At 49.5% G+C, this 21,371-nt stretch overlaps 1 protein-coding gene across 1 annotated transcript in view; it reads left to right on the forward strand.

Moving 5' to 3' along the window:
- RBCK1 (RANBP2-type and C3HC4-type zinc finger containing 1) overlaps positions 1 to 21,371 on the forward strand; it is a 44,079-nt gene that overhangs the window by 20,112 nt on the left and 2,596 nt on the right. The window contains exons 7-11 of the mRNA XM_060263649.1: positions 5,118 to 5,278; positions 10,873 to 10,984; positions 13,228 to 13,407; positions 14,466 to 14,564; positions 18,018 to 18,161. Coding sequence (XP_060119632.1) covers positions 5,118 to 5,278; positions 10,873 to 10,984; positions 13,228 to 13,407; positions 14,466 to 14,564; positions 18,018 to 18,161 — 696 coding nt within the window. The remainder of the gene's footprint in view (positions 1 to 5,117; positions 5,279 to 10,872; positions 10,985 to 13,227; positions 13,408 to 14,465; positions 14,565 to 18,017; positions 18,162 to 21,371) is intronic.

The raw sequence follows: 21,371 nt of genomic DNA on the forward strand, positions 1-21,371 counted from the left end.
AGGCGAATGGCCCCTCCAGTGCAACACTCTGTGTCACATAAGAACATAAGAGAAGCCATGTTGGATCAGGCCAATGGCCCCTCCAGTCCAACACTCTGTGTCACATAAGAGAAGCCGTGTTGGATCAGGCCAATGGCCCCTCCAGTTCGACACTCTGTGTCACATAAGAACATAAGAGAAGCCATGTTGGATCAGGCCAGTGGCCCATCCAGTCCAACACTCTGTGTCTCATAAGAACATAAGAGAAGCCATGTTGGATCAGGCCAATGGCCCCTCCAGTCCAACACTCTGTGTCACATAAGAACATAAGAGAAGCCATGTTGGATCAGGCCAATAGCCCCTCCAGTTCGACGCTCTGTGTCACATAGCCAGGTAGGATCAGGCCAATGGCCCCTCCAGTCCGACACTCTGTGTCACATAAGAACATAAGAGAAGCCATGTTGGATGGAGAAAGTAGAGAAAGAGGTACTTTTCTCCCTTTCTCACAATACAAGAACTTGTGGGCATTCGATGAAATTGCTGAGCAGACAGGTTAAAACAGATAAAAGGAAGTACTTCTTCACCCAAAGGGTGATTAACATGTGGAATTCACTGCCACAGGAGGTGGTGGCGGCCACAAATATAGCCAACTTCAAGAGGGGGTTAGATAAAAATATGGAGCACAGGTCCATCAGTGGCTATTAGCCAGAGTGTGTGTGTATATATAAAATTTTTTGCCACTGTGTGACACAGAGTGTTGGACTGGATGGGCCGTTGGCCTGATCCAACATGGCTTCTCTTATGTTCTTATGGATCAGGCGAATGGCCCCTCCAGTGCAACACTCTGTGTCACATAAGAACATAAGAGAAGCCATGTTGGATCAGGCCAATGGCCCCTCCAGTCCAACACTCTGTGTCACATAAGAGAAGCCGTGTTGGATCAGGCCAATGGCCCCTCCAGTTCGACACTCTGTGTCACATAAGAACATAAGAGAAGCCATGTTGGATCAGGCCAGTGGCCCATCCAGTCCAACACTCTGTGTCTCATAAGAACATAAGAGAAGCCATGTTGGATCAGGCCAGTGGCCCATCCAGTCCAACACTCTGTGTCACATAAGAACATAAGAGAAGCCCTGCTGGATCAGGCCAGTGGCCCATCCAGTCCAACACTCTGTGTCACATAAGAACATAAGAGAAGCCCTGTGGGATCAGGCCAGTGGCCCATCCAGTGCAACACTCTGTGTCACATAAGAACATAAGAGAAGCCCTGTGGGATCAGGCCAGTGGCCCCTCCAGTCCAACACTCTGTGTCACATAAGAACATAAGAGAAGCCCTGTTGGATCAGGCCAGTGGCCCCTCCAGTCCAACAGTCTGTGTCACATAAGAACATAAGAGAAGCCCTGTTGGATCAGGCCAGTGGCACATCCAGTCCAACACTCTGTGTCACATAAGAACATAAGAGAAGCCCTGTTGGATCAGGCCAGTGGCCCCTCCAGTCCAACACTCTGTGTCACATAAGAACATAAGAGAAGCCCTGTTGGATCAGGCCAGTGGCCCCTCCAGTCCAACACTCTGTGTCACATAAGAACATCAGAGAAGCCCTGTTGGATCAGGCCAGTGGCACATCCAGTCCAACACTCTGTGTCACATAAGAACATAAGAGAAGCCCTGTTGGATCAGGCCAGTGGCACATCCAGTCCAACACTCTGTGTCACATAAGAACATAAGAGAAGCCCTGTTGGATCAGGCCAGTGGCCCCTCCAGTCCAACACTCTGTGTCACATAAGAACATAAGAGAAGCCCTGTTGGATCAGGCCAGTGGCCCCTCCAGTCTACCACTCTGTGTCACATAAGAACATAAGAGAAGCCCTGTTGGATCAGGCCAATAGCCCCTCCAGTTCGACACTCTGTGTCACATAAGAACATAAGAGAAGCCCTGTTGGATCAGGCCAATAGCCCCTCCAGTTCGACACTCTGTGTCACATAAGAACATAAGAGAAGCCCTGTTGGATCAGGCCAATGGCCCCTCCAGTTCGACACTCTGTGTCACATAAGAACATAAGAGAAGCCCTGTTGGATCAGGCCAATAGCCCCTCCAGTTCGACACTCTGTGTCACATAAGAACATAAGAGAAGCCCTGTTGGATCAGGCCAATAGCCCCTCCAGTTCGACACTCTGTGTCACATAGCCAGGTTGGATCAGGCCAATGGCCCCTCCAGTCCGACACTCTGTGTCACATAAGAACATAAGAGAAGCCATGTTGGATGGAGAAAGTAGTGAAAGAGGTACTTTTCTCCCTTTCTCACAATACAAGAACTCGTGGGCATTCGATGAAATTGCTGAGCAGACAGGTTAAAACAGATAAAAGGAAGTACTTCTTCACCCAAAGGGTGATTAACATGTGGAATTCACTGCCACAGGAGGTGGTGGCGGCCACAAATATAGCCAACTTCAAGAGGGGGTTAGATAAAAATATGGAGCACAGGTCCATCAGTGGCTATTAGCCAGAGTGTGTGTGTATATATAAAATTTTTTGCCACTGTGTGACACAGAGTGTTGGACTGGATGGGCCGTTGGCCTGATCCAACATGGCTTCTCTTATGTTCTTATGGATCAGGCGAATGGCCCCTCCAGTGCAACACTCTGTGTCACATAAGAACATAAGAGAAGCCATGTTGGATCAGGCCAATGGCCCCTCCAGTCCAACACTCTGTGTCACATAAGAGAAGCCGTGTTGGATCAGGCCAATGGCCCCTCCAGTTCGACACTCTGTGTCACATAAGAACATAAGAGAAGCCATGTTGGATCAGGCCAGTGGCCCATCCAGTCCAACACTCTGTGTCTCATAAGAACATAAGAGAAGCCATGTTGGATCAGGCCAATGGCCCCTCCAGTCCAACACTCTGTGTCACATAAGAACATAAGAGAAGCCATGTTGGATCAGGCCAATAGCCCCTCCAGTTCGACGCTCTGTGTCACATAGCCAGGTAGGATCAGGCCAATGGCCCCTCCAGTCCGACACTCTGTGTCACATAAGAACATAAGAGAAGCCATGTTGGATGGAGAAAGTAGAGAAAGAGGTACTTTTCTCCCTTTCTCACAATACAAGAACTTGTGGGCATTCGATGAAATTGCTGAGCAGACAGGTTAAAACAGATAAAAGGAAGTACTTCTTCACCCAAAGGGTGATTAACATGTGGAATTCACTGCCACAGGAGGTGGTGGCGGCCACAAATATAGCCAACTTCAAGAGGGGGTTAGATAAAAATATGGAGCACAGGTCCATCAGTGGCTATTAGCCAGAGTGTGTGTGTATATATAAAATTTTTTGCCACTGTGTGACACAGAGTGTTGGACTGGATGGGCCGTTGGCCTGATCCAACATGGCTTCTCTTATGTTCTTATGGATCAGGCGAATGGCCCCTCCAGTGCAACACTCTGTGTCACATAAGAACATAAGAGAAGCCATGTTGGATCAGGCCAATGGCCCCTCCAGTCCAACACTCTGTGTCACATAAGAGAAGCCGTGTTGGATCAGGCCAATGGCCCCTCCAGTTCGACACTCTGTGTCACATAAGAACATAAGAGAAGCCATGTTGGATCAGGCCAGTGGCCCATCCAGTCCAACACTCTGTGTCTCATAAGAACATAAGAGAAGCCATGTTGGATCAGGCCAATGGCCCCTCCAGTCCAACACTCTGTGTCACATAAGAACATAAGAGAAGCCATGTTGGATCAGGCCAATAGCCCCTCCAGTTCGACGCTCTGTGTCACATAGCCAGGTAGGATCAGGCCAATGGCCCCTCCAGTCCGACACTCTGTGTCACATAAGAACATAAGAGAAGCCATGTTGGATGGAGAAAGTAGAGAAAGAGGTACTTTTCTCCCTTTCTCACAATACAAGAACTTGTGGGCATTCGATGAAATTGCTGAGCAGACAGGTTAAAACAGATAAAAGGAAGTACTTCTTCACCCAAAGGGTGATTAACATGTGGAATTCACTGCCACAGGAGGTGGTGGCGGCCACAAATATAGCCAACTTCAAGAGGGGGTTAGATAAAAATATGGAGCACAGGTCCATCAGTGGCTATTAGCCAGAGTGTGTGTGTATATATAAAATTTTTTGCCACTGTGTGACACAGAGTGTTGGACTGGATGGGCCGTTGGCCTGATCCAACATGGCTTCTCTTATGTTCTTATGGATCAGGCGAATGGCCCCTCCAGTGCAACACTCTGTGTCACATAAGAACATAAGAGAAGCCATGTTGGATCAGGCCAATGGCCCCTCCAGTCCAACACTCTGTGTCACATAAGAACATAAGAGAAGCCGTGTTGGATCAGGCCAATGGCCCCTCCAGTTCGACACTCTGTGTCACATAAGAACATAAGAGAAGCCCTGTTGGATCAGGCCAATGGCCCCTCCAGTTCGACACTCTGTGTCACATAAGAACATAAGAGAAGCCGTGTTGGATCAGGCCAATGGCCCCTCCAGTTCGACACTCTGTGTCACATAAGAACATAAGAGAAGCCATGTTGGATCAGGCCAATGGCCCCTCCAGTCCGACACTCTGTGTCACATAAGAACATAAGAGAAGCCGTGTTGGATCAGGCCAATGGCCCCTCCAGTTCGACACTCTGTGTCACATAAGAACATAAGAGAAGCCCTGTTGGATCAGGCCAATGGCCCCTCCAGTTCGACACTCTGTGTCACATAAGAACATAAGAGAAGCCATGTTGGATCAGGCCAATGGCCCCTCCAGTTCGACACTCTGTGTCACATAAGAACATAAGAGAAGCCGTGTTGGATCAGGCCAATGGCCCCTCCAGTTCGACACTCTGTGTCACATAAGAATATAAGAGAAGCCCTGTTGGATCAGGCCAGTGGCCCCTCCAGTTCGACACTCTGTGTCACATAAGAACATAAGAGAAGCCCTGTTGGATCAGGCCAATGGCCCCTCCAGTTCGACACTCTGTGTCACATAAGAACATAAGAGAAGCCATGTTGGATCAGGCCAATGGCCCCTCCAGTTCGACACTCTGTGTCACACAGTGGCCAAAACAAAAACAGCAGGTGCCACCAGGAGGTCCCTTCTTCCTCTGACCTGTGTTTCTCCCTCTCTCTCTCTCCTCGAGGCAGGCCAAAGAGAAGCGGAAACGCGACAACTACCAGCAGCTCCTGCAGCTGGATGGGCAGAGCCTGGTGCTGTCTGAGGCTGCGGTGGATTGCCCCATCTGTTTTGGGACCTTGGAGCCCGGGGAGGGTGTGACCCTGCGCGAGTGCCTGCACTCCTTCTGCAAGTAAGTCCCCCGGAAGATTTTTGGCCTTCTGCCCTCAGTGCAGCTTCCAGATCCCTGGAATGGTTGTCCTCACCTGCTGGGCTGTGGTTCCATGGCAGAGCTTCTGCTTGGCACACGGAAGGCCTGCGGTTCAATCCCTGCCATCTCCAGTTTCAAAGATCAGGTAACAAGTGATGAGAAAGACTTCCGCCTGAGACCCTGGAGTGCCATGGAGAGGAGCTTATAGCTCAGTGGTAGAGCATCCGGTTGGCATGCAGAAGGTCCCTGGTTCAATCCCCGGCATCATGAGTTCAAAAGATCTGACAGTAGGTGATATGAAAGACCTGAGGCCTTGGAGATCTGCTGCCAGTCTGAGTAGACAATACTGGCCTGAAGAACGTAACATAAGAGAAGCAATGCTGGATCAGGCAAGCAGCCCATCCAGTCCTACACTCTGTGTCACACAGTGGCCAAAAAAACCCAAGTGCCATCAGGAGGTCCACCAGTAGGGCCAGGACACTAGAAGCCCTCCCACTGTGCCCCTCCATGCACCAAGAAGACAGAGCATCACTGCCCCAGACATAAGAACACAAGAGAAGCCATGTTGGATCAGGCCAATGGCCCATCCAGTCCAACAGTCTGTACACACAGTGGTCAAAAACCCCTAGGGGCCATCAGGAGGTCCATCAGTGGGGCCAGGACACTAGAAGCCCTCCCACTATCGCCTCCCCCCAAGCACCAAGAACACAGAGCATCACTGCCCCAGACAGAGAGTTCCATCAATATGCTGTGGCTAATAGCCACTGATGGACCTCTGCTCCATATTCTTATCCAATCCCCTCTTGAAGCTGGCTATGCTTGCAGCCGCCACCACCTCCTGTGGCAGTGAATTCCACATGTTAATCACCCTTTGGGTGAAGAAGTACTTCCTTCTATCCGTTTTAACCTGACTGCTCAGCGATTTCATCGAATGCCCACGAGTTCTTGTATTGTGAGAAAGGGAGAAAAGGACTTCTTTCTCTACTTTCTCCATCCCATGTATAATCTTGTCAACCTCTATCCTGTCACCCCGCAGTCGACGTTTCTCCAAGCTAAAGAGCCCCCAAGCGTTTTAACCTTTCTTCATAGGGAAAGTGTCCCAACACTTGAATCATTCTAGTTGCCCTTTTCTGCACTTTTTCCAATACTATAATATCTTTTTTGAGTTGCGGTGACCAGAATTGTACACACTACTCCAAATTGTACACAGTACTACAAATGTTGGACTGCACAGGCCATTGGCCTGATCCAACGTGGCTTCTTTAGGATCTGTTTCAATAGAAAGCAGTGTCATCCAGTGAAAGCCATGCAGGGTCTAATCCAGAGATGGCCAAATTTGCTTAATGTAAGAGCCACACAGATAAATGTCCAAAATTTGAGAGCCGCAAGACAGGGAGGGAGGGAGAAAAATAGATGGAGAGAGGGAGGCAGAAAGAAAGCAACTTTAAATGCACTCTCCAAGCCGCTGGCTGGCTTGGCTTGGCGACGTGATTTAAGAGAGAAATACCTTCTCCGAGCCAGCTGATGGGGGCTGTGGGAGGTTTGAGAACCACACGATATGTGTGAAAGAGCCACAGTTTGGCCCTCTGCATAAGAGCCACATAGAATAAATGTCAGATGTTTGAGAGCCACGAGACATGGACGTCAGGTGTTTTTGAGAACTGCAATGGAAGGGAGGGAGGGAGGAAGGAAGGAAAATAGATGGGGGGGAGGGAGAAAGAAAGCAACTTAAAATACATTCTCGGTTTCAAACAATTTTATTAGTAACATAAGGTAATAAATTTCAATTTCTTACTTAATTAATGATTACTTTTTTTTAATCTATCCCATATATTACTTTCTACCCAGCCCTCCCCCCGTTACTTGACCTCCCACCGGTGTTATATACTTAAAATCTTAATATTAAAGGTACCCTTAATTACTAAGAACCAAAATTAATATCCTCCTCCCCCTTGTAACTTAGTCATTATTAAAAATTGTCCAATGTCCTTTTATTTTCCACTCTTTTTCTACGTATCTTCTGAACTTTTTCCACTCCATCTTAAATACTTCTAAATCATAGTCTCTTAAGGTCCTTGTTAACTTGTCGATTTCACTCCGTGTCATAACTTTTACAATCCAATCCCATTTCTCTGGTATTTTTTCTTGCTTCCACAACTGCGCATACAATGTCCTAGCAGCTGTGAGCAAGTAGCAAATTAAAGTTCTGTCTTCTTTTGGAAATGTTTCCATTTGTAATCCCAACAGAAAAGTCTCTGCAACTTTGTTAAATTCGTATCCCAAGATCTTAGAAATCTCTTGCCGAATCATCTGCCAGTACTTTTTCGCTCTTTCACAAGTCCACCGCATATGGTAGAAAGAACCTTCATGTTTTTTTAAAATACATTCTCCAAGGGGCCAGCTGGCTTGACTTGGGGAAGTGATTTAAAGAGTCAAATGCCTCCAAGCCAGCTGATGGGGCAGTGGGAGGTTTGAGAACCACACGATATGTGTGAGAGAGCCACAGTTTGAGCCTCTGCATGAGAGCCACATAGAATAAACGTCAGATGTTTGAGAGCCACAAGGACATGGACGTCAGGTGTTTTTGAGAACTGCAATGGAAGGGAGGGAGGGGAGGAAGGAAGGCAAATAGTTGGGGGGAGGGAGGGAGAGGTGGAAAGAAAACAACTTAAAATACATTCTCCAAGCTGCCAGCTGATTTGACTTGGGGAAGTGATGTCAAAAGAGAAATGCCTTCTCCAAGCCAGCTGTTGGGGCAGTGGGAGGTGTTTTTTTTTTTTTTAATTTTAAACGATTTTATTGACCAGTACACATACACAATACACCATCACCATACATATACACATATACAACCAAAAACAACAACGATAACTATATATATATCCACACAGTAACCATCACCAACCCCCCCCCCTCCACCATGAGCTTAAGGGGTATCTCCAAAACACCATTTCGAATTCCTCATTTCAATTCCCCTACTTTTTATCCATAAATAGAGTGGATCCCATGTCTTTTTACAATCCTGTAGGTTACCCCCTCTTAATCTCTTAAAGCCAGTTTGGTGTAGTGGTTAAGCGTGCGGACTCTTATCTGGGAGAACCGGGTTTGATTCCCCACTCCTCCACTTGCACCTGCTGGAATGGCCTTGGGTCAGCCGGAGCTCTGGCAGAGGTTGTCCTTGAAAGGGCGGCTTCTGTCAGAGCTCTCTCAGCCCCACCTACCTCACAGGGTGTCTGTTGTGGGGGAGGAAGGGAAAGGAGATTGTGAGCCGCTCTGAGACTCTTCGGAGTGAAGGGCGGGATATAAATCCAATATCTTCATCTACCTCACAGGGTGTCTGTTGTGGGGGAGGAAGGGAAAGGAGATTGTGAGCCGCTCTGAGACTCTTCAGAGTGAAGGGCGGGATATAAATCCAATATCTTCATCTACCTCACAGGGTGTCTGTTGTGGGGGAGGAAGGGAAAGGAGATTGTGAGCCGCTCTGAGACTCTTCGGAGTGGAGGGCGGGATATAAATCCAATATCTTCATCTACCTCACAGGGTGTCTGTTGTGGGGGAGGAAGGGAAAGGAGATTGTGAGCCGCTCTGAGACTCTTCAGAGTGAAGGGCGGGATATAAATCCAATATCTTCATCTACCTCACAGGGTGTCTGTTGTGGGGGAGGAAGGGAAAGGAGATTGTGAGCCGCTCTGAGACTCTTCGGAGTGAAGGGCGGGATATAAATCCAATATCTTCATCTACCTCACAGGGTGTCTGTTGTGGGGGAGGAAGGGAAAGGAGATTGTGAGCCGCTCTGAGACTCTTCAGAGTGAAGGGCGGGATATAAATCCAATATCTTCATCTACCTCACAGGGTGTCTGTTGTGGGGGAGGAAGGGAAAGGAGATTGTGAGCCGCTCTGAGACTCTTCGGAGTGGAGGGCGGGATATAAATCCAATATCTTCATCTACCTCACAGGGTGTCTGTTGTGGGGGAGGAAGGGAAAGGAGATTGTGAGCCGCTTTGAGACTCTTCGGAGTGGAGGGCGGGATATAAATCCAATATCTTCATCTACCTCACAGGGTGTCTGTTGTGAGGGGAGAAGACATAGGAGATTGTAAGCCGCTCTGAGTCTCTGATTCAGGGAGAAGGGCGGGATATAAATCTGCAATTCTTCTTCTTCTTCTTTTTTTTTTCCAGTTTGGGCATATTTTCTTTAATAATGCTCAATAAATAAAGTTCTGGAGTATGAAAAAACCTTATTTTAAAAATTTCCTGGCACCCAATATTGATTTGAGTCCAAAACTTTTTGGCATGATTACACTGCCACCAAATATGGTAGAGGGTTCCCTTTATTTTGCCACATTTCCAACATTTATTGGAATAGCTCGTATAAATTTTGGCCAATCTTTCTGGCGTCAGGTACCAACGATATACCATTTTATATAGGTTTTCTTTGAATATTGATGATTTAGTTAGTTGTATGTTTTGCTTCCAAATTTCTTCCCATTCCTTCAACTCAATATTAAAGCCAAAATCTTTCAACCATTTTATCCAGCACTCTTTGACTGTCTCGTTCTGCATTTTTTCCTGCAGGAGCCAATTATAAATTCTAGAAATAAGTTTCTGATTATCTTGTAATATCCTATCCAATTCATTTGGCTTTCTAGAAAACCCCATTACTTTATCAGCTTGAAATTTTGAATTAACTTGCATCTTGGTCCACCCATCTATTTTAATGTTATCATCATTTAAGTTCAAATTATGAGTATTATCCAATAATACTCCATGATTGTAGTTGGCATCCCAGTTATAGACGTTTGGGTGCATAGAAGCTTCAACTGGGGATACCCAGCAAGGTACGTAAGTATAAAACCTTTTCTTAATTTCCATCCAGACTCTAAAGATAGGCTTCCGAATTACATGTCTGAAAAAGATGTTATTTCCAGGGGGAGCCTGGTACCAAATATATGAGTGCCAGCCTCTAGCTAAGCCTGCACCTTCTAATGATAGCAATCTTTTGTTATCCAATAATAACCATTCCTTAGCCCAAACAAGACAGCATGCCTTATAATAGATTTTCCATTCCGGTAAAGCTAAACCACCTCTCAGCTTACTCTCTTGTAGGATCTTAAGCTTTATTCTTGGCTTTTTGTTTTGCCAAATAAAGGCAAGCGTCATCTTGTTAAGTTGTTGGAAAAAAAGTTTGCGGTAATGTGATAGGAATCATCTGAAACAAAAAAAGTATTCTGGGTAATACATTCATTTTGATGGAGGCGACTCCATCCAACAGCGAAATTTGTAAGTCCTTCCATCGGATCAAATCGATTTGAATTTCTTTAAAAATTTTGTCAAAACTTAAAATACGTTCTCCAAGCTGCCAGCTGACTTGACTTGGGGAAGTGATGTCAAAAAGAGAAACGCCTTCTCTAAGCCAGCTGATGGGGCAGTGGGAGGTTTGAGAGCCACACGATAACGTGTGAAAGAGCCACACGTGGCTCCCGAGCCTCAGTTTGGCCACCCGTGACCTAGTCTGAGAAGGAAGCCAACGTCTCCTGCCTGCGTCTTTTTTGATCCTGCCCTTCGTTCTCCTCCCAGGGACTGCTTGAAAGGGACCATCCTCAACAGTCAAGAGCCGGAAGTCCGTTGCCCCTACATCGACCAGAAGTACTCCTGCCCAGGGCAGCTGCTGGAACGGGAGATCAAAGCGGTAGGTATCCAGGCAACCGCAGCTGCGGAAGGAAGAGAAGGAAGGATCAGCTCCTGTGGAGCAGCGAGAGGCAATAAGCTGCCCAGTGGTTTAGTCCTGCCCTCAGAACACTCTATGATCCCAAGGCCTCCCTCCCTCCCTCCCCTCCCTCTCTGTATTCACTTCCTGCAACATCCCTTGTAAGCAGTGCTGCCAGGGGTGGCCAAACTACGGCTCAGGAGCCACCTGTGGTTATAGGATGGGGGAGACTTGTCTTAGCGGCAGTCTGTGCGAAAAGGATCTCGGGGTCTTAGCGGACCATACGCTGAACACGCGTCAGCGGCGTGATGCGGTGGCTAAAAAGGCAAGTGCGATTTTGGGCTGTATCAACCAGGGGCGGCCCGACGCCCCATGGCGCCCTAGGCAAGACTCACTGCCTGGCGCCCCCCAAGCGCCCCCACTCCTCCCCCCTCCCCGCTGCAGCTCCGGCCCCCCCACACCTCCTCCCTCCCTCCCTTCGGACCCTTTCCCACCCACCCCGTGCCAATTTCAATGCCGGAACTGGCTCTAGCGCCACGTTCTGGCTCTCTAAAGCCCCCCCCCCCCGACCGAACACTCTAATCGCGGGTAAAACCGCACCGCGACACGCTCACCGTCTCTCAGGAACAGCGTCTCGAAAGGGCGACCCCCGCTGCCTCCTCTCCCATCCAGGAAGTGGGGAGGGGAGGAGTCAGCGACAGCAGAGTTTGCCCTTTCAGGGGTTCACCGTTCCTAAGAGATGGTGAGCGCGTCCCAGGCGGTTTTACCCGCGATTCAAGTGTTCGGCTGGGGAGGGGGGGCTTTAGAGAGCTGGAACGCGGCGCTAGAGCCGGTTCCGGTGTTGAAATTGGCACGGGGTGGGTGGGAAAAGGTCCAAAGGGAGGGAGGGAGGAGGAGGTGCGGGGGGCGCAGTGGGGAGGGGGGAGACGCGGGGGCGAGGAGCCGTGGGGGTGGGAGGCGAAGGTGTCACGTTCTCTGGGTGCGTGCAGGCAGGAGTCCCAAGCCAGTCCAAGGTCAAAGTCCAGGAAGTCAAGCAGGAGTCAAGTCACCAATGCAGAATCACAAACCGGAATCAGAAGTCAGTGTCCAAAAGCCAAAAGGTCAGGGTGCCAAGGTAATCAAACAGGTCAGGATCAGGAAGGAGCGTGGATGCAAGCCAGAGAATAGACTTGTTGCTTCCACAAGGTTACCAGGTCCTGGGTGGGAGCTATATGGGAGTCTCAATCAGCCTGCTCCCTGGGTGGCAGTGACTCTGCTAGAACTCAGGGCTGAGAGATCTGAAGCATCGGCGTGCCTCATGTCTTCGCTCTGAAAGTTCTTTCCGGAGCCTGCTTCGAACTCTTGAGATGGGAGGAGGAGAGCTTGGAGGAGATTGATAGTCAACAGCTGAGACTGGTGCCTGGAGAGTGATTGATGGGCCAGCTGCTGTTTGTTCAGCTGAGGAACTGGCTGGCAACTCTGCCAGGTCTGTTAACCCTTACAGCTCCTCCTCGTCAGGGCTCATGACAGAAGGGAGGGAAGGGAATGGAGGAGTTGGCAGCGGTAGTGGTGGTTGCGGAGAGTGGTAGCGGACGGGGGGCGGGGGAGGCAGGCAAACTAGGTGCTTGCCTGGGGTACCGGGAGGGCGGCAGGGAGCCCAATTTGGTGCACCCACCCTCCCGGTGCCCTAGGCAACCGCCTAGTTTGCCTAGTGGGAGAGCCGGCCCTCGTATCAACAGAAGTCGAGAATGAAGGACTAAATGACTAAAATGACTCTACTGAGGCAATCGTGGCTTGACCACATTATGAGAAGACAGAAGGCCCTAGAAAAGAGAATCATGCTAGGAAAAGTTGAAGGCAGCAAGAAAAGAGGAGCCAACAGTGTGATGCTGCGGCTAAAAAGGCCAACGCAATCCTGGGCTGTACGAACAGAAGCATAGTGTCCAGATCATGAAGTGATGGTATCGCTTTACTCTGCTCTGGTCACACCTCCCCTGGAGTATTGCGTTCAGTCTTGGGCACGGCATTTTAAGAAGAATCTAGACGAGCTGGAACGGGTCCAGAGGAGGGCAACGAAGATGGTGAGGGTTTTTCTGAGACACTGAGATTCAGAGTGGACGGTGGGGTATAAATCTAATATCATCTTCTGACGATGATGATGAAGTGCGTCTGGGGAGGTACAAATCTCCCCGCCGTGAAGCCCCTACTCCAAAAGTCTTCTTGTCCACTTTGGGCTCGATCCGCAGCTCCTGAGCCCGGCAGAATACCAGCGCTTCCTGGACTTGGGCATCTCGGTGGCAGAGAATCGTAGCCGCTGCAGCTACCACTGCAAGACGACAGACTGCCGGGGCTGGTGCTTCTTCGAGGACGACGTGAACGAGTTTCCGTGCCCCGTGTGTCTGAAAGTGAACTGTCTCCTTTGCAAGGTGAGGGAGCCCATAGCTCAGTGGAAGAGCCTCTGCTTGGCATGCAGAAGGTCCCAGGTTCAATCCCCAGTATCTCCAGTTCAATAGACAGAGCAGGTGATGATGGGGAAGACCTCTGCCTGAGACCTTGGAGAGCCAGGAGGGGGAGCCATGGCTCAGTGGAAGAGCCTCTGCTTGGCATGCAGAAGGTCCCAGGTTCAATCCCCACCATCTCCAGTTAGAAGGACCAGGTAGGAGGTGATGGGAAAGACCTTAGCCTGAAACCCTGGAGAGCCATGAAGTGGGGCTGTAGCTCAGTGGCTGAGCCTCTGCTTGGCATGCAGAAGGCCCCAGGTTCAATCCCCGGTATCTCCAGTTGAAAGGACCAGGCAGGAGGTGATAGGAAAGACCTCAGCCTGAGACTCTGGAGGAGGAGCCATGACTCCGTGGAAGAGCCTCTTCAAAGGGTGATGAACACATGGAATTCACCGCCACAGGAGGTGGCGGCTACAGCATAGCCAGCTTCAAGAGGGGATTGGGTAAACATCTGGAGCAGAGGTCCATAAGTGGCTATTAGCCACAGCATATTGTTGGAACTGTCTGCTCTGTATTCTTGGTGTGATGGGAGGGGCAACAGTGGGAGGGCTTCTAGTGTCCTGGCCCCATTGATGGACCTCCTGATGGCACCTGGGTTTTTTGGCCACTGTGTAACACAGTGTGTTGGATTGGATGGGCCATTGGCCTGATCCAACATGGCTTCTCTTATGTTCTTAGGCAAGCATAGCCAGCTTCAAGAGGGGATTAAATAAGCATCTGGAGCAGAGGTCCATCAGTGGCTATTAGCCACAGCATATTGTTGGAACTCTCTGTCTGGGGCAGTAATGCTCTCTATTCTTGGTGCTTGGTGGGGGGAACACTGGGAGGGCTTCTAGTGTCCTGGCCCCACTGGTGGACCTCTTGATGGCACTTGGGTTCTTTTGGCCACTGAGTGACACAGAGGATTGGACTGGATGGGCCATTGGCCTGATCCAACAGGGCTTCTCTTATGTTCTTATTGTCAATTGGTGTCTCGCCTGTAGGCAATTCACGAAAACATGAACTGCAAAGAGTACCAAGACGATCTCAAAATCCGCGCCGAGAACGACCAGGCAGCCCGGCAGACCACAGAGATGTTAATGGTGAGGAAAGGAGGCCGAGCAGCCAGGCAAAGGAGCTGGCCCTGCGTTTGGGTCCACTGGCTGCTCTCAAAATCCCCCCCTGGATTTGCTATGGCAGGCGGAAGCAGGTTCATACAGATGTGTTTCTCACAGGATTGTAGAGCTGGAAGGGACCCCCCGTGGTCATCTAGTCCAACCCTGCACACAATATAGGAACTTCGCAAGTACCTCCCCCCATACACACATATGTCCCCAGTGATCTACTCTATGCCTAGAAGATTATCGAAAACCTCCAGTATCCCTGGCCAAACCGGCCTGGAGAAAAACAGCATTTCCCTGGGTGTGTAAAAAAAATGGGCCACAAGAACGAAGCCCAGATGCAGCCCTTCCTGCCCTCCTTCTCATGATCTGCCTCATTTACAGAATCAGCCTTGCTGTCATCTGGGCTCTGTTTAGGGATCCGCGTGACGCAGAGTGCTAAAGCCGCAGTACTGCAGTCCTAAGCTCTGCTCACGACCTGAGTTCGATCCTGGCAGAAGCTGGGTTTTCAGGTCGCCGGCTCGAGGTTGACTCAGCCTTCCATCCTTCCGAGGTCGGTCAAATGAGTCCCCAGCTTGCTGGGGGGAAAGTGGAGATGACCGGGGAAGGCAATGGCAAGGAAAGGAAAGGTCCCTTGTGCAAGCGCCAGTCGTTTTCGACTCTGGGGTGACGTCGCTTTCACAGCGTTTTCACGGCAGACTTTTTACGGGGTGGTTTCCCATTGCCTTCCCCAGTCTTTTACACTTTCCCCCCAGCAAGCTGGATACTCATTTTACCGACCTCAGAAGGATGGAAGGCTGAGTCAACCTGGAGCCGGCTACCTGAACCCAGCTTCTGTTGGGATCGAACTTGGGTCGTGAGCAGAGCTTAGGACTGCAGTACTGCAGGTTTGCCACTCTGCGCCACGGGGTCGCTTAAAGGAAAGGTCCCCTGTTGCAAGCACCAGTTGTTGCTGACTCTGAGGTGATGTCACATCACAGCGTTTTCACAGCAGACTTTTTACGGGATGGTTTGCCTTTGCCTTCCCCAGTCATCTACACTTTCCCCCCAGCAAGCTGGGGACTCCTTTGACCGACCTCGGAAGGATGGAAGGCTGAGTCAACCTCGGGCCGGCTACCTGAACCAGCTTCCACTGGGATCGAACTCAGGTCGCAAGCAGAGAGTTCAGATCACAGTACTGCAGTACTGCTGCTTTACGACTCTGCGCCACGGGGCTGCTTCAGGCAAAGGCAAACCACCCCGTAAAAAAAAGTCTGCCGTGAAAACGTCGTAATGTGACGTCACCCCAGAGTCAGAAACGACTGGTGCTTGCACAGGGGGACTACTTTTACCTTTAGATGGCTTCTTCTTCTTCTTTTTACAGATGATAAGTTTATTTTAAAAATTCCAAGTTATACAGAACTTTGTTGGGTGGAGTAGTATCAGGTAGATTAATTCCACCTATAGCAAAATTCTACTATGCGTAAAGTACTATGGTATATATAACATTGCAGAACACCTTATTTAGCGCTTAAGATAACGTCCAGTTCATCGATCGACAGACAGACAGACAGACGGATAGACAGACAGACAGACGGATAGACAGATGGATGGATGGATGGATAGAATGATGGATGGATGGATGGATGGATAGATGATTGATAGATAGATAGATAGATAGATAGATAGATAGATAGATAGATAGATAGATAGATAGATAGATAGATAGATAGATAGATGATGGATGGATGGATGATGGATGGATGGATGGATGATGGATGGATGGATGGATGGATGGATGGATGATAGATGGATAGATGATAGATGGATGGATAGATAGATAGATGGATAGATAGATAGATAGATAGATGGATAGATGATAGATAGATAGATAGATAGATAGATAGATAGATAGATAGATAGATAGATAGATAGATGATGGATGGATGAATGGATGATGGATGGATGGATGGATGGATGGATGGATAGATAGATAGATGATAGATAGATAGATGATGGATGGATGGATGGATGATAGATGGATGGATGGATGGATAGATAGATAGATAGATAGATAGATAGATAGATAGATAGATAGATAGATAGATAGATAGATAGATAGATAGATAGATAGATAGATAGATAGATAGATAGATAGATAGATAGACTGGTAATTGGGCTAGAGTTTTGACTCTTAAGCTAAGAATAATGCCTCGCTCCATCCCAAACCAAACCAAAGGGAATATTTAAATAAAACAGAGAAAGAGGGAATAGCCTAAGTTAGAAAGAATTATAGGGAGAGAAACTGAAGGTCAGTTGTGTTAATAGGTAAGATGTTTAGGAATAGGTAAGACTGAGAAAACCAGCTTGTCAGGGAACGGGGATTCCTGAGAAATCAGGATTTGTGTAATCAAGTGGTAACCAGAGAAATGTGCAGGGAGAGTGGGCTGTGGCTCAGTGGTAGAGCCTCTGCCTGGGATGCAGAAGGTCCCAGGTTCAATCCCCACCATCTCTGGTTAAAAGGACCAGGTAGTAGGTGATGGGAAAGACCTCCGCCTGAGATCCTGGAGAACCAGGAGGAGGAGCCGTGGCTCTGTGGAAGGGCCTCTGCTTGGCATGCAGAAGGTCCCAGGTTCAATCCCCACCATCTCCAGTTCAATAGACAGAGCAGGTGGTGATGGGAAATACCTCAGCCTGAGATCCTGGAGAGCCAGGAGGAGGAGCCGTGGCTCAGTGGAAGAGCCTCTGCTTGGCATGCAGGTCCCAGGTTCAATCCCCGGCATCTCCAGTTAAAAGGACCAGGCGGGAAGTGATGGGAAAGACCTCAGCCTGAGACCCTGGAGAGCCGGGAGGAGGAGTCATGGCTCAGTGGAAGAGCCTCTGTTTGGCATGCAGAAGGTCCCAGGTTCAATCCCCGGCATCTCCAGTTAAGAAGGGCCAGGCAGGAGATGATGGGAAAGACCTCAGCCTGAGACCCTGGAGAGCCGGGAGGAGGAGTCATGGCTCAGTGGAAGAGCCTCTGTTTGGCATGCAGAAGGTCCCAGGTTCAATCCCCCGGCATCTCCAGTTAGAAAGGACCAGGCAGGAGGTGATGTGGAAGAACTCTGCCTGAGATCCTGGAGAGCAGCTGCCAGCCTGAGTAGACAATACTGACCAAGGGTCTCATGCAGCATATGGAAGATTCCTGTGTGAACTGGCCATTGGTCAGTTTGCCAGGAATCCCAGTTCTCTGACAAGCTGCTTTTCTAAATGCAGGGACGTTTTCCTTTGGAGGGTGGGAGAAATATTCAAACACCTCCCCCGTTTGCAGTCTGGATAGTAGCATCCAGAGAAGCTGGGTCCATGTGGCTCCGCTGCATATGTAAACCACCTGTTGGTCTTTTCTGCCGCCCCTCTGTATGAGTCTGTGGGCAAGGCCAACAGGCTTCTTTTCTCACAGCTCTCTTCTCATTTCAGAAAATGGTGGAGAAAGGGGACGCCATGTACTGCCCAGTCTGCCAGATCATTATCCAGAAGAAAGACGGCTGCGATTGGATCCTGTGCACGATGTGTCGCACTGAGATCTGCTGGGTGACCAAAGGCCCACGCTGGGGGCCAGCGGTATGTATGGACAGAGCAGCTGAAAGCAAGCAGGGATATGAGAGCCTTCTTCTCTTTGGCACCAAAGATCTAGAACTCTCTCCCCAGGGAGGCTGATCTCCCAGAATAGTAGAACTGAAGCTGATGCAGTAGATGCCAGACGGACAAAAGGAAATACTGCTTTATTCAGTGTGTGCATTCGCACTCTCACTCGTCTGATCCGGCAGGGGTCTTCTGATGTTCTTATGTCTGTCACCTGTTGCTATCTCCTGCCAGCGGGTGACGGCTTTTCATTTCCTTGGGCATTCCCTTCATGGTCTCTCCTTCCCAACTGTTGCTTTTGATGTTTTGTATGTACTTTAACTGTTTTTAAAAACTCTTTTTCTGAATTGTCTTTGATGTAGTATGTTTGGGAGGGGGGTATTTTAATAGTTTCATTATACTGCCTTGGCAGCCTTCCCAGGGGCAGAAAAGTGGGATATTCTGTAAGTAACAATAATAATAATTATGCCAGGACACGCTTTCCTCCTCCTCCTTCTCCCCCTCCTCCAACTTCTCCTCCTCCTCCTTCTTCTCCTTCTCCTCCTCCTTCTTCTCCCCCTCCCCCTCCTCCATCTCCTCCCCCTACTCCTCCTTCTTCTCCTTCTCCTCCTCCTTCTCTTCCTCCTTCCCCCCTCCTCCCCCTCCTTCTTCTCCTTCTCCTCCTTCTCCCCCTCCTCCTTCTCCTTCTCTTCCTCCTCCTCCCCCTCCTCCTCCTCCCCCTCCTTCTTCTCCTCCTCCTTCTTCTCCCCCTCCCCCTCCTCTTTCTCCTTCTCCTCCTTCTCTTCCTCCTCCTCCTCCTTCTTCTTCTCCTTCTCCAATCCAGGCTTAGCTTAAGTTTAGATGTCAGACCCAGATTTCAGAGTTCTCTGCTGCCGTTTAACTGCTGGTGAACTGAGGAGACTGTGGTTTCCTGTGTGACCATGTGAGCTGCACATGGGGGTGGCACGTAGGCTCATGCCAAGGGCTGGCTGGCTGTTCAAGGAGTTGAAACAGTGTGAGAAGTGGTTAAGAGTGTCAGGCCAGAATCTGGATGACTTGGATTCGAGTTCCCCACTCTGGCATAGAAACTTGCTGGGGGGACCCGGGACCAGTCACTCACTTTCAGCCTATCCTTCCTAACAGGGTTGTTGTGAGGATAAAATGGAGGAACAGAGAATGAAATAAGCATTTTTGGGTCCCCCACTGGGGAGAAAAGGTGGGTACGGCTGAATTAAATAAATACATAAACAAAAGAACAAAACAAAACCAGATGCCGAAGAAGGAAAGAGAGGTTGATACACAGTTGCTGCCCCAAGCAAATAGCCAACATTTTCCAAAGAGTGTCCTAAATCAAGAACAAAGGGAGGGGCCATGGGTCAGTGGTACAGCATCTGTTGGCATTCAGAAGGTCCCACGTTCAATCCCCGGCACCTTCAGTTAACACAAGTGCATAAGAGAAGCCCTGTTGGATCAGGCCAATGGCCCCTCCAGTCCAACACTCTGTGTCACATAAGAACATAAGAGAAGCCCTGTTGGATCAGGCCAGTGGCCCATCCAGTCCAACACTCTGTGTCACATAAGAACATAAGAGAAGCCCTTTTGGATCAGGCCAATGGCCCATCCAGTCCAGCACTCTGTGTCCCATAAGAGAAGCCATGTTGGATCAGGCCAATGGCCCATCCAGTCCAACACTCTGTGTCACATAAGAACATAAGAGAAGCCATGTTGGATCAGGCCAATGGCCCATCCAGTCCAACACTCTATGTCACATAAGAACATAAGAGGAGCCATGTTGGATCAGGCCAGTGGCCCATCCAGTCCAACACTGTGTGTCACATACATAAGAGAAGCCATGTTGGATCAGGCGAATGGCCCATCCAGTCCAGCACTCTGTGTCACACAGTGGCCAAGACCCAGGTGCCATCAGAAAGTCCACCAGTGGGGTCAGGACACTAGAAGCCCTCCCACTGTTAACCCCCCAAGCACCAAGAATACACAGCATCGCTACCCCAGGCAGAGAGTTCCATCAGTACATTGTCGCTAATAGCCACAGATGGACCTCTGCTCCATATGCTTATCCAGTCCCCTCTTGAAGCTGGCTATACTTGCAGCAGCCGCCACCTCCTATGGCAGTTAAAAGGATCAGGCCATAGGTGATGTGAAAGACAGACCCTGGAGAGCCCTCCCAGTCTGAGTGTACAATACTTACTCAGATGGACCGGGGGGGGGGGGGGGGGTCGTCTGATTCAGTAGAAGGCAGGTTCATGTCTGTTCAATCTTTCTTGCAAAAGAAGACAACTGCAGATTTATACCCTGCCCTTCTCTCTGAATCAGAGACTCAGAGCGGCTCACAATCTCCTATATCTTCTCCCCCCACAACAGACACCCTGTGAGGTAGATGAAGATATTGGATTTATATCCCACCCTCCACTCCGAAGAGTGTCAGAGCGGCTCACAATCTCCTTTACCTTCCCCCGCACAACAGACACCCTGTGAGGTAGATGAAGATATTGGATTTATATCCCGCCCTCCACTCCGAAGAGTCTCAGAGCGGCTCACAATCTCCTTTCCCTTCCTCCCCCACAACAGACACCCCGTGAGGTGGGTGGGACTTAGAGATTTCTGAACGAAGCTGCCCTTTCAAGGACAACCTCTGCCAGAGCTATGGCTGACCCAAGACCATTCCAGCAGCTGCAAGTGGAGGATTGGGGAATCAAACCCGGTTCTCCCAGATAAGAGTCCGCACACTTAACCACTACACCAAACTGGTTTGCAAAAGTGAAGGAAATGCCCCCTGCTGTGTGCGTTCCATTTCAATTTTACGCATCGTCGGCGGAGGAACAGGTGTGATGCAGCCATGCGGGCAAGTGAAGAACAAACTGATCAGGTGATGCAGTGGCTCACTTAGAGTAGACCAAGACGCCCTGTGAGGTGGGTGGGGCTGGAGAGGGCTCTCCCAGCAGCTGCCCTTTCAAGGACAACCTCTGCCAGAGCTCTGGCTGACCCAATGCCATTCCAGCAGATGCAAGTGGAGCAGTGGGGAATCAAACCCGGTTCTCCCAGATAAGAGTCCACACACTTCACCACTACACCAAACTGGCTCTCCACTGCACACAATATGTGTGAAGGACCCGCACATGGCTCCTGAGCCACAGTTTGGCTACCCCTGGCCTAGGAGTCCTTCGGATTGGACTGCTCCATCTTGTAGTC

Source organism: Heteronotia binoei, chromosome 2, assembly GCF_032191835.1.
Source record: "Heteronotia binoei isolate CCM8104 ecotype False Entrance Well chromosome 2, APGP_CSIRO_Hbin_v1, whole genome shotgun sequence".
NCBI classification, from domain to species: Eukaryota; Metazoa; Chordata; class Lepidosauria; order Squamata; family Gekkonidae; genus Heteronotia; species Heteronotia binoei.